The sequence below is a fragment of the Austrofundulus limnaeus genome, unplaced genomic scaffold (genome assembly GCF_001266775.1).
Source record: "Austrofundulus limnaeus strain Quisiro unplaced genomic scaffold, Austrofundulus_limnaeus-1.0 Scaffold20, whole genome shotgun sequence".
Taxonomy (NCBI): Eukaryota; Metazoa; Chordata; class Actinopteri; order Cyprinodontiformes; family Rivulidae; genus Austrofundulus; species Austrofundulus limnaeus.
The window spans coordinates 340811-352814 of NW_013952422.1; the positions used below are offsets into that span (position 1 = coordinate 340811).

General features: G+C 39.8%; 1 protein-coding gene across 2 annotated transcripts in view; it reads left to right on the plus strand.

Annotated features, from left to right (window-relative positions):
* Positions 1-1021: 1021 nt before the first annotated feature.
* pax8 (paired box 8) overlaps positions 1022-12004 on the plus strand; it is a 13443-nt gene continuing 2460 nt past the window's right edge. Inside the window, exons 1-10 of one of the 2 annotated variants that reach the window (XM_014003684.1) lie at positions 1022-1216; positions 2985-3143; positions 5960-6125; positions 6262-6459; positions 6568-6644; positions 6824-6949; positions 8564-8739; positions 8892-9012; positions 9216-9446; positions 11197-11298. In XM_014003684.1, the coding sequence (XP_013859138.1) occupies positions 3122-3143; positions 5960-6125; positions 6262-6459; positions 6568-6644; positions 6824-6949; positions 8564-8739; positions 8892-9012; positions 9216-9446; positions 11197-11298 (1219 nt within the window). In that variant the 5' untranslated portion in view covers positions 1022-1216; positions 2985-3121. The remainder of the gene's footprint in view (positions 1217-2984; positions 3144-5959; positions 6126-6261; positions 6460-6567; positions 6645-6823; positions 6950-8563; positions 8740-8891; positions 9013-9215; positions 9447-11196; positions 11299-12004) is intronic. The other variant, XM_014003685.1, reaches the window with a different exon arrangement.

Here is a 12004-nt window from a genome sequence, read left to right on the forward strand (position 1 = left end):
TGTGTGTGTGTGTGTGTGTGTGTGTGTGTGTGTGTGTGTGTGTGTTGCACAAATTACGCCTGAATGGATGGATTTGGCGCATGAACGTGCCAAACTCCTGCGCAATTTTAGCCGCTCCAAATATAAAATATTTAATTCTAGGACTTTAACTGAAACAAAGTGCTCGAGCTTGTTACAGTCTCCTGTAATATTTAGGCTATTAGTTTTTAAAGAAAATGAAATATCAGCTCGTCAAAAAAACATAAATTATGAAGAAAAAGGGGCGCGTTTTGAGGACGGCTGTTTGTCCTTTAGATTTATTTGTTTTATTATTGGACAAGTTTTAAATTTTAAGTTTCTAAGCACATCAATAAGATGTATTTATGAGACAAAAATGATGATGTAATTAAAGTTATTGTTCAAAACACGAGATGCAGACTAAAAATTTAACTTTTTGGAGAGAAAATCCCTCATTCGTTGCAGAAAAAAAGTGAGTTTGCAAATATCAAGTCGCTTTAAAGAAAAAAGTTAAATCAATCAGTTAAAAGGTAATTATAATGTTCAAATTCTGACTTTTTTGCGGTTTTCTCTTTGCATTAAAAAAAATTGTCATTTTTCGGCGCTGCGTAAAACTAAACTGCATCTGTTCCCTTTAAAAAGTCGCTTTTCAAACAGTTTTCTCCATCAGCTCAAGACTCTTCTCTGATCCAGGATCAGTTTTTATTTTTATTTTTTATTTTTTTTCAGCCACCTCACCTGCCTGGAACAAGTCAGAGCAAAAAAGCGCAGCAGCAGCAGCTGAGTGGGGGGAAAAAAAACAAGCCGTCTCTCTCCTGACAAGTGTTTTCTTCCACTCACTCAGTGGGTGGAATGCCACCAAAACACACGCTCGGTCATCCTCACCCCCTCCTCACCTCCCTTTCCTCCCTGGAGAAGCCACGCCCCCCTTGTCTCCCTCCGCATCCAATGGCGGCGGTGCGCAGTCCTCAGCGCGGCTCCCGGTTGGATAAAATCTGCCTGAACGTCGGCTCCGACGCACACACACACACACACACACACACACACAGACACACACCGCGCACACCGCGAAAGGTGGCAGTCCTGCTTCAGCCTGGACACACACTCTCTCTCACACACACCGCGGTTCAGACCCCCCATCAGGTGGATACTACAAATAAATCTGCTGCGGAAACTCTTATTTTCTCTGTAATTTGATTCGGAGCTGCTCTGTGGAAAGGTAAGCTCTCGTTTTGTTTCAGTTTTTTTTTTTTACATCGTCTAGTCTGTGAAAACAACAGGAAGATTTAATGAGCAGCTCCTAAAATGATGGTTTCCTGTTTTTATCCACTAATAAGAGAGGAGTTATCTAAATGTTGAGGCGCAAATGAAAATGATAAATTTATTTATTATTTCCAAGAGGGTTTAATGTGGACAGTTTTGGTTTCAGCCGAACACAAACTGTATCAAAATGAAATCAAAGAACCCGCGAATCAGAATGTTTTAACGTCATTTGCTGAGTTTAAACTTTGTTTTGCGCAGCTGGGGAATAAAAAAAGAGGAAAAGAAAAAATATATAATTCACAAAAAGAAAAGAGGTGCACTCACTGATAACAGTAACTTTTATTCATCATTCTTTATTCCCAGATTTTTGTGTTCAAATATCAAATTATTTTACAAAACGTGATTTATTAAAAATCATCACCAGAATAATCTAATCTAATCAGTTATTACTTGATTTGTTTTAGAAATGTTCACAGCTTTAATCATCTATTTTACCTAGTCAGAAAATGTCATAAAACAAATAGTAAATAACAAAAAAAAATTATAAAATTAAGTAAAATAAAATATCGCAACAGGACTACTTGTTTTAAAAAATGATTTGTAGTGGCTGTCGAAGTTAATCCACAAACATTTTAAAGGAGCCGAAGATTCATAGAAAGGATAAATTTAATAAAAACCTTTTAAAACATTTGAATCACACAACTGTCATATTATGACATGCTTATTGTTTCAGCTATCAGCAGGATATAACAAAAAATATTAGAAACAGAAAATAAAAATTAAATGGAAATATGTAAAACACAGCAAATCTTTTATTCAGCTTCTGTTTTTTTTTTTTTATCAAAAAATCCAGCAGTCAAATACATGTTTATGAATTGATGCTGAAAAACGATAATTTAGTTTAATTTTAATTTTGTTGTGGACAAAACTAAACAGAATCCATAATTGTGCCAGAACTGAGCTGTCATCTCAGTTTGACATCAATTCTGAATTTGTCAGCGTTGAAAGTCATCCTGAAACACAAAACAGATGGAGACTTACAGGAAAGCTTACACTTAATGACATTAAACAACAAATTTAACTTTAGCTATCAGAAAATCATTTACATTTTTCACAAAGTGTCCAAAATATGAGAAAATTCTTGTAGTTTTAAAAAAGTTTGTTTTAATTTTCCTTCTGCAGTAAAAAACCAAACCTTGAATTAATTTCTAATTTATTTTGTTCTAACAGCTGTCATTTCTGAGCCGAAGCTCGTTTTTTTATGTGGATTTAGATAAAAGCGTCTGCTAAAGTGACAAAATGTAAATGTCATGCTGTCAGTTTCGTTTGAAGTTTTCTTTAAATCTGCTTGAAGATTGATCCCTGCGAGTTTTCGGCTCCAAAAACGATCCTTTTGTCCCTTTTAAATCACTTTTCAAACAGACAAAACAATCCAGATTTGTCAGTTTTTAGCAGTTTATAAAAATAATGTTTAGACATTTCACACCATTACATTGCAGGTTTTTTATGACACAGGTCTGGTAAGTTTTTAGTTTTCTGTCTCTTCAACACAAGTAATAAATATATGTTGGTTTGGAGACATCAGTGTCAGGCAGCAATGCTCATCTCCAACGCTCTGATGTCAGGTCGACAGGCATGAAGGTGGGGGGAAAACCAGCCGATTGTTTGCTCCGTGTGAGGGAACACGTGTGACAGAGAGCTTCATGTTTCCTGTCGTTCTGCAGTTCGGTTCCGGTGGCGGTGCAGTCGTAGAGGGGGAGGGAGGAGGCCTCACTCATGTCAGCCGAGGCTCAGTAAAGACCACTTTGAGGAGGACAGCGTCACGTTCAGCTGCTGGGACGAGAGCCAGAAACTCAGGGATATGTCCAGTAACTCTGGAAGAGGTAAATCCACAACACAAGCCTGATGCTCTGATGGGAAGAGCTGAACCCAGACAGCTGCTTCTATCCTGCTGCACTTAAACAAGCTGTAAAGGTTTGATTTTGCGTACGTGCTGGAAGAATAAAACAGTGAACTCAGTGCACGGGACGTTAAGTTGACAGCATAGAACTTAATATTTTGTAACAGAGGCTTTAAGGTTTGCACACCGTGTCAGAAAACGTTCAGATTTAAGGTTTCAACTGTCCTGACTGAGATAAGAATAAATATTTACGTGTCTGACATTTAAAAAATGTCAAAATGAACAACTGTAGCCACACAAAATTTGTGTCAAACAAACCCGGTCACTTAAATGTCTTAAATTATTTGAAACTCTGTCCTCACCAAACAGGTCACGTGTGGCAATAGATTCCCATGATTTTTCCCAAAAGCAAACGAGACAAAAAATAACTTCAATTTTGTTATTAAAAAAGTGTTTCATGGACCTCAAGAGTAATGTGAATGTGCGCACATTTGGACAGTTTTTACCACTATTTACTTTTTACTTTTGAACCTGATTTATTAAAAATTATATCCTACCTTAACACTATTTTTAAGTGGATATGTTTGCACTGTAAGAGGAGTTGCCAGCTTCAGTCTCAATTGTACTGATGTATAATAATAATAAAAGCATTCATTCATTCATTTTTATTCAAAAGAAATAGTATGTTTTATATAAAGCTGGATTCAACTAGTCTTAAAAGCTACTTTAATGGAACAAAACGTCTTCATTTTCTCTGTTAACATGAGTTGAAATAATTGGATTTGAGATAGAATACTTGCAGTTCAAACAGCACCCACATTTCATGTTTTCAGTGTTAACAGTAAAATTTTAGCAAACTTGTGCTAAGATATTTGCACACCCAGACTCAAAAACCAGAGGGGCCGAAAGGTTGTCCGTGTATCAGTTTGCAAATTTAAACTGTGCAGAAATATAGTTCATTTCAAATCAATGCCTAGCTCCTCTTTTTACTTTTTACAAGCTAAATGCCCCTGAGTTTTCTAACATTTATCATTTTTGCTTTGTTTCATTTGTTCATGTTTCTGTTGTTTGAACTGATTCACCACAAACTAACATGTTTACTTCTTAAACTCTGCACCAAGGCTGTATTTAGGTTTGATCTGGACTTGATTCTAACGTCAGAATCAGCTCTGTGTACCATCAGAGGCAGCTTGTGGCACAGTTTGTGCTCTGAAATTTGAATTTGTGTTTCTGAACAAATGTTTTAATGGAGGTCTATAGGTGGAACAATAAGCAGGAACATAAGTAAAACATTAAACCGTTTATAATAAATGTTGATGCTGGTTTTTGGACTGATTTAAGGTTTCTGCACAGTACCTATGTGTTTGTGTGTGTGTTTTTTTTTGTTTTGTTTGTGCACCCTCCTTGGCCCTTCCACTCCCCCCCCCACCCTCCGACCCCCAGCTCTGCTCTGCTCGGGCTTTAATATCCTGCAGGTTGATGAAGCTTGGCGGGGAGATTTTTCTCCACACTCCGCTGGTGGCGTTAATAGAGGCCTGCCCTCCTTCGTCCGGCCGCCGTTTGATGTGGAAATGAAAGCTGGATGAAAAAGAAAAAAAAAAGAAAGGAAGAAAGAAAGAAAGAAAGGAAAAAGCCCTGAGAGAGATGAGCTTTAACTCAATGGGTTAAATGAAAAGTGTTCTGGGTGCTGAGCAGATACAGATATAGTGGAGCTTGTTGTCTGCAGGCTGTTTGTACCGACAAGAACAGCTGTCACATTTTGTACCGGCTGTTGTTGTTTTGTTTTTTTTCTCTCTTTTTTTTCTATTTAAAAAAAAATCATGAATTCATTTTAACTCAAATATTCTAAAACACTTTGTGTTTCCTCCAGTTTGTTGCTTTTATAATGAAATTCTTTGTGAAGCAACTGAACATTTGTATATTTTTGAGTTTATCAAACCTGGATCAACAGTTTTATGTGATCTTTTTCTAAAAAATGTTTCCTGCACTTAAAAGAAAAGTGTCTGCTTATAAACGAGAACCAGGGAGTAAAACGCCAGCAGGTATTATTTATAGTGAGGTAATTAGTTTGTTATAATGATTAGTGTGGAAAAAACTGCTTTGCTGGCTGTAGTTAAACAACTGCTGGATGTTTGATTTTTATTTATTTATTTGATTTGAACATTTCCCAGGCTTTTGATTCTTATTTAGTCAGATCAAAGTAAAAAAAAAAATCTCTGTTTTTTCCTCCAACTGTTGCCATTGTCTGCTGTTTTCATGGCTTTATTGATGATAAAACTTGTTTTTCTTGATGCTTTTATGGGGTCGCAGCAGCTCAGCGCTCAGTGCCACAGTAACTCTGAGGTCACAAGTTCGAGCCCAGGTTGCATTCAGTGTAAAATTAAAAGTTCAACCCCTGCAGAAGGAAAGCAGCTGAAAGAAAAACAAGAAATCTTCTTGCTGCGTTTCTTCATAAAATGTTTAATAAGTTAATAGATGCTTCTCTGAAACCGAAATAAGAACAGAATAAAAACGTCACGGTTGTGAAATGCTACAAATTTTTCCTACGTGCAGTAATAACTACTTAAAACTGTGTTTGCAAATTAATACCATAGTACCTGCCTGCATGCATGCATATACAGTATTAATTTGCTATTATTACAGCAGACATGTTTGCAGTAAATTTCACGTTGCTTTACAGGATTGGCTAAAACCTAAATATCATAATATTCAAGTCAGCAGCTTGTGACCGTGCAGGTGTGTACAAACTGTTTTCTGTTCCATGACATTTATAAGTGTTCATCCCCCCTCCTCCCCCAGGTCATGGGGGTCTTAACCAACTAGGTGGAATGTTTGTTAATGGCCGTCCGCTTCCGGAGGTGATCCGGCAACGCATCGTGGACATGGCCCACCAGGGCGTCCGGCCCTGCGACATCTCCCGGCAGCTCCGGGTCAGCCACGGCTGCGTCAGCAAGATCCTGGGGCGGTGAGTGCCTCGCTCCACTTCCTGCTGTTCTTTGACCCGTTTACTTATTCAGGACGCTTTGTTGGTGTGAGACATGACTACAATTTTCCTTCTTCTTCTTCTTCTTCTTTTTTATCACAATGACTCTGTCCCTCAGCTACTACGAGACAGGCAGCATCAAGCCTGGCGTCATTGGTGGCTCCAAGCCCAAAGTGGCTACCCCGAAGGTCGTGGAGAAAATCGCAGAGTACAAGAGGCAGAATCCCACTATGTTCGCGTGGGAAATCAGAGACCGGCTGCTGGCAGAGGGCGTGTGTGATGGAGACACAGTGCCCAGTGTGAGCTCTATTAACAGGTGAAAAACTGGTCAAATCAACACACTGTTTGTAAACCAGTCAAAAGTGGTGTTGAAGATAAAATAATTTAAAATAATGATAATTTAAAGTTGATCATTTTGTTTCAGAATAATTCGAACAAAAGTCCAACAGCCCTTTAATCTCCCCTTGGATGGAAAAGGTCTGAGTCCGGGACAAACACTAAGTAAGTCTGCTTACAAACACACAGTAAGGCTAATGTCACATGTATATCACCCAATATTTTCACGAGACGCCAAAAGATTAAACTTTAGACTAAATTGTTCAAAAGTTTGGGATGATAATTCTGGATTTTACAGCCATATCTGATGCCAAACTGTGTCCGTACCTTTGTTTGTATCTCAGTCCCCAGCTCAGCTGTCACCCCTCCAGAGTCTCCGCAGTCCGACTCTTTGGGCTCCACCTACTCCATCAATGGCTTGTTAGGCATCCCCCAACCCACCACGGATGGCAAGAGGAGCCACGATGACAGTAAGAACTGAGTCAAATCTATGTATTTAAGGAGCGCGTTACAATCCCCATCAAAACAAATGTAGAGAGTTACTTTGGTATTGATTCTCAGTCATCCAGCACACCATGACCCAAAGTAGAAGACAACTGGACACAGGTGAAATGTCTCTATGTCTATAATGTCTCAGTGTAGAAACTTATACTTTTCAAGCTTTTCACTGCCTTTCACTGACCTCTACACTTCCGGCCTGCTGGATCTTTTTTCCAGTTATTTTCCATGAAAAGATGCAGTTATGGTGTTTACCTCAGTCCGAGCAAAGAAAAAGATCAAACCGACAGTGACGCATAGGTTGTGCATGCAAAATGTAAAACAGGGTTGATTATTTTGTACAAGTCAAACAGAGAACTGAGTATCTACCTCATAACTCATTAATCATTGACCAATGCAGGAGGAGCTTTTGTTAAGGGAGGCCTCCAAAACACAAATAATGTAACACATAAAATGACAAAAGATCTTCAAACTATCCACACTAGAGAAAAAAAACAGTTCTCTTGATGGTTTTTAAATTTTGTGGAAGACTGAATTAAAATTTGAACTTCAGCTTGTGTATGGGCTCTGCACTGAATTATTAGAACAATTTTTCACTACTAACTATAATTTCCCTTTTCCTATAAAGGAAAACATAAAATATGAAAAATGTAATGTGTCAGTTTTTATTTAATTTGTCTTAAATTGTGAGTTGTCTACGGTTCAAACTGTAAGTTCGAACATTACAACAGGGAACTGTGCAAATTTACAATCTGGAACCTTTCTCTGTTTATCATACTTTGTAAAAATGTCAAGTTCAGGTGTTGATAGGATTAAAGCACATAGAACAGGTGCTTCTATGCTTTTGGAATCTGTTTTAGGGATTTTTATTGTCATAAGCTCATCATAGCATGATCAAACTTAAAAAGAACTGGGCTCGAAACACAGCCCTGAGGAGCACCACAGGTCAAAATAATGTAACTGAGGGTTATCTTTAAATGTGAGTAAAACCAGGCTGATTTTGTGATTGATTAACTTAATTTTAGATGCAGGCTTATCTTCTACTTTGTGATTGGTTGTAGTCATTTGCTTTAAACAGTGATAGGATCATCATGTCTCTAGTTAATTTGTGTCTCCCTCCTGCAGGATGAGCATTAATTGTTTGCCTTTTAATGCTGATGTTAGAGGACCCACCCTTTGGATGTGACCAGGTTTTCTACTATGATAAATATTTATATTAATCAATATGATTAAAATTATGATTTTGGAAGGACACGGAAGTAGACGTTTGAAGCTATTTTGTTTAATCCTAGAGCCACACACAGAGTTTTTAGATCTAAAAATAAACAAATAACTGAGAACTAGAAGTGGTTTTCTGCATATTATTCAGGCATCCAATTATGAACACTTTCTAACAGAACCATTATTGTGCAACAGAGGCTGTCCAAAGTTGAATTTGCAAAATCAGAATTAATGACAGAATCAAAATCAGCTCGTTTTGTTTGTTTCATTTGAGCACAAAATCCTGACAGATTCCTTTTAAAGATCGTAAATTTAGAGCATGATTCTATTGTCTCATTGTCCGTCTTCCTCGATGTGTTGTCCAGGTGACCAGGAGAGTTGTCGGCACAGCGTGGACTCTCAAGGCAGTGGGGGGGTCCCCAGGAAACAGATGAGAGTGGATCATTTCTCTGTGGCCACACAACATCTGGACTGTGGTTTTGATCGACACCTCTACCCGCCAGAGTCCTTCAGCTCCGCCTCAAGCAGTAAATCAGAACAGGTTATTCTTAAATTTCTTGTTTTGTCTTTACAATTTAAATGTTTTTTTTCTCTCTAATAACAGAAAACTATTTTGGAAATCAAACCAAAGCTTTTTACTCGTGTGCGCTTCAGCTCTAGACTAAAAGTTAATCTCTGTTTTTCATCGGCCAGACTTTGTACCCACTGTCCCTCATCAACGGGAGCCTAGATGAGGCCAAAAGCAGCCTCTCAACATCCAGCTCCGTCATTGGACGAAATCTGTCGGCGCACCAGAGCTTCTCCGTGGTCACTGGTGAGGCTTTTTATGTCGGTCGGTGGAATTTGACCCACAGAAATAACACCGAAGCGTCAGCAAAAGTCAGACAGAAGAGCTTCCCACTCACCTTCATCTCATGTTTTTTTTTTCCTTTTATTTTTTCATTTTTTCATTCATGTTCACGGCTTGTTTCCATTTTCTCACCTCCCCTGCTCGCACACGGGCTCCCGCTCCCTCAGAGCTCCCGCTCTGCCTGAAACAGGAAATGTCCCCAGAGGTGATCAGCACCAGCCCCTCGCCCAACATGGCGGCCTCCAACCTGGCCGTCGTGGAGCTGCAGAAACCCCTTTCTGTCAGCAGCGGCGGCTGCAACGGCAGCGCCACCAGCCATCATTTCCCCAACACCTTCAACTCATTCTCCCATCATGCACCAGTGTACGGCCAGTTCAGCAGTCAGTCTCTCATCTCAGGTAATGCGGCCATCCATCTCATTCATGCTTGTCCTCGTGTCAGGAAAGCAGAGGGCATTTCTGGTTGTGTAGAGTCAAGAAAATGGTGTGTGTGTGGTGGTGGTGGGGGGTAATGTTTCAGCTGATGTGCAAAAATTACTTATTGTTTTGTTATTTTTTTGTGAAAAAAAGTTAAAGACCTAGCAATCCCTAAAGAAAAGCATAGCACTCACTAGCATTCATGCTAAAGTTTTATACTAAAAGAAGCTTGTGTTGTTGATATAAATCAGTGGTTCCCAAAGTTGAGGTCGAGACCCCAGTGTGGGTTCTGATCAGAGGTGGGCCGTGACAAAGTCAATTTACTCGAGTACTGTTAAGTACCTTTTTTGAAAAGTTGTACTTTATACCTAATTAGAATTTTTTTATTGAAAGTTTTACTTTTTACTCCACTACATCCCTCTTAAGTTTTTAGAAATGACCGTTTTGTTTTGTTTTTTTGTTGTTGTTTTTTTGGCCGTGTTTATGTAGTTTGCATCTATTGTGTTCCATCAACACAGTGTAAAATTACACACTACACCAGTGGAGGTGTGAAGGTTTAAATCGGTTGCGTGGAGAAGAAGAATAATTTTGTCCTATTGGTGTTGCCGTATCGCACTTGTGTCAAACTCAAGGCCCGCGGGTTAGATGTGGCCGGCTGCGGGTGACTCCTGTGTGGTCACTGAGCAATTTAGTCGGATTAGCTCAGTATTAATGTCTGATAATAAGCTGCTTTAAAGTCAGCATCAACCATAAACTAAATCTGTCATAATGCAGCTACTCACCAGAAACTCATCAATGAGTAAAGTTAGTTTTACTTTTGATAATATTTCAGTACTTATTTCAGATTTAGTCAGTCGTACAGTTAGTTATTATCAGTGTTTAAAAGAGGACATGTTAAAACAGTGTTTAGTTAAAGTTAAACATGAAACATCAAAGTTCATTACAAATGGCCCTCTGAGGGCCACCATAACGCTCATGTGGCCCTCAGTGAAAATGAGTTTGACACCCCTGCCGTATCGGTACACTAGACATGTTTTTATCACTTTATTTGTCTTTGTTTACTTCCTGATTGTCCTGAAACATCAAGCTGGAGTCTTGAAAGTGTTTTTAAAATTAATTACATTAAAATAATTACTGCCAACAACAATTTTTTTGCCTTAGTTGTAACAAAGGAGTCAAGTTAGTGTACTTAGAAATGAATGGAATTAGCATAATGAATATTGTTACTACTTGTTATTTGATCTGATACTAAAGTTTATTACACAAAAGTAGGGGCGCAGGTGTGTTATACCAATACTCAATACCCAATACTCAATATACCATTAATTTGTGGGTCAAAAGTTGAAAAGTTTGTGTAGCATTGTGCTAAATGATGAAGTCATAGCAGTGTTTTTGTCAAACCTTAAAAGAAAAATTATATTGTGTTCAATCTCACGCAAAATTACAAGATGTTGCCGTCAGAGAATGTGATGTGAATTAGTGTCAGCTCATTTTAGCTCAATATCTGAATGAGATACAGCCGTTTTTTGTGTTTTTACACGATCAGTTGGCAGCCATCCTAAATCCGATTGACTTCCAAAGTGGATCAGTTTCAGGTGTGACACAGACACAAACAAAAACGCTTTTGTTCTACTTCGCCTTTTCCTCGCATCGTGTTTCAGGTCCAAAAGTTACGTTTTGGTGTGTTTCGTGTGTTTTATGTGTGCGTGTGTTTGTGTGTGTGTGTGTTCAGGGCGTGACATGGTGAGCTCCACCCTGCCAGGGTACCCACCCCACATCCCCTCCCCGGCCCAGACGGGATACTCCTCCTCTGCCATCACAGGCATGGTCGCAGGTAAGACCAGAAGAGAAGAGGGGAGGGGAGGCAAAATAAGAACTGTAGCTGGGACTGAACGAGTCAGACAGGTGTGGAGGGAAGGAGCTGGGAGGAGGGGGGGGGGAGGGGGGGGGTGAGGAAGCAGAAGAAGAAACGCTCAGATGGAGGTTTGTAGATTAACAGGGAGATGGGCTGAGTTAATCAGTCGCCCTGCCAGGGTGCTGATGTGTGTGTGCGTGTGTGTGCGTGTGTGTGTGTGTGTGTGGATGCACATGGGCCCGGGGGGTACCGGGAAACAGGCTGGGGGGTTCCGCCCTGCTGCCCACACCCCCCACCTCACTCCTTCCATCCAGACACCTCTGACCACACATCGCCATGGGAACCAGGGGGCCCAAGAGGGAGAGATGCAGGGGTGGGCGGGAAGGGATGTAAAGTCTGGACGAAGAGTAGGAGGTCTTTGTGGTGTGTGTGTGTCGAAGTGTGTGTGTGCACATGAAAACAGTGCACTCTTGTGTGTGTCAAGATGGCTGCGTGTGAGCAAGAAAGAGTGTGTGTGTGTGTGTGTGTAGGTGTGTGTGTGTGTGTTTGAAGTCTGCCCTCCGAAGCGCGAAATGAGAGGGTCTGATTTATTATTTTTCTAGTGGGTTTGCTGTGAGGAAGCGTTGATACACAATTACTGAGTGAAGGAGGAGAGGGGGGGCATATGGAGGGGTGGGAAAAGTGG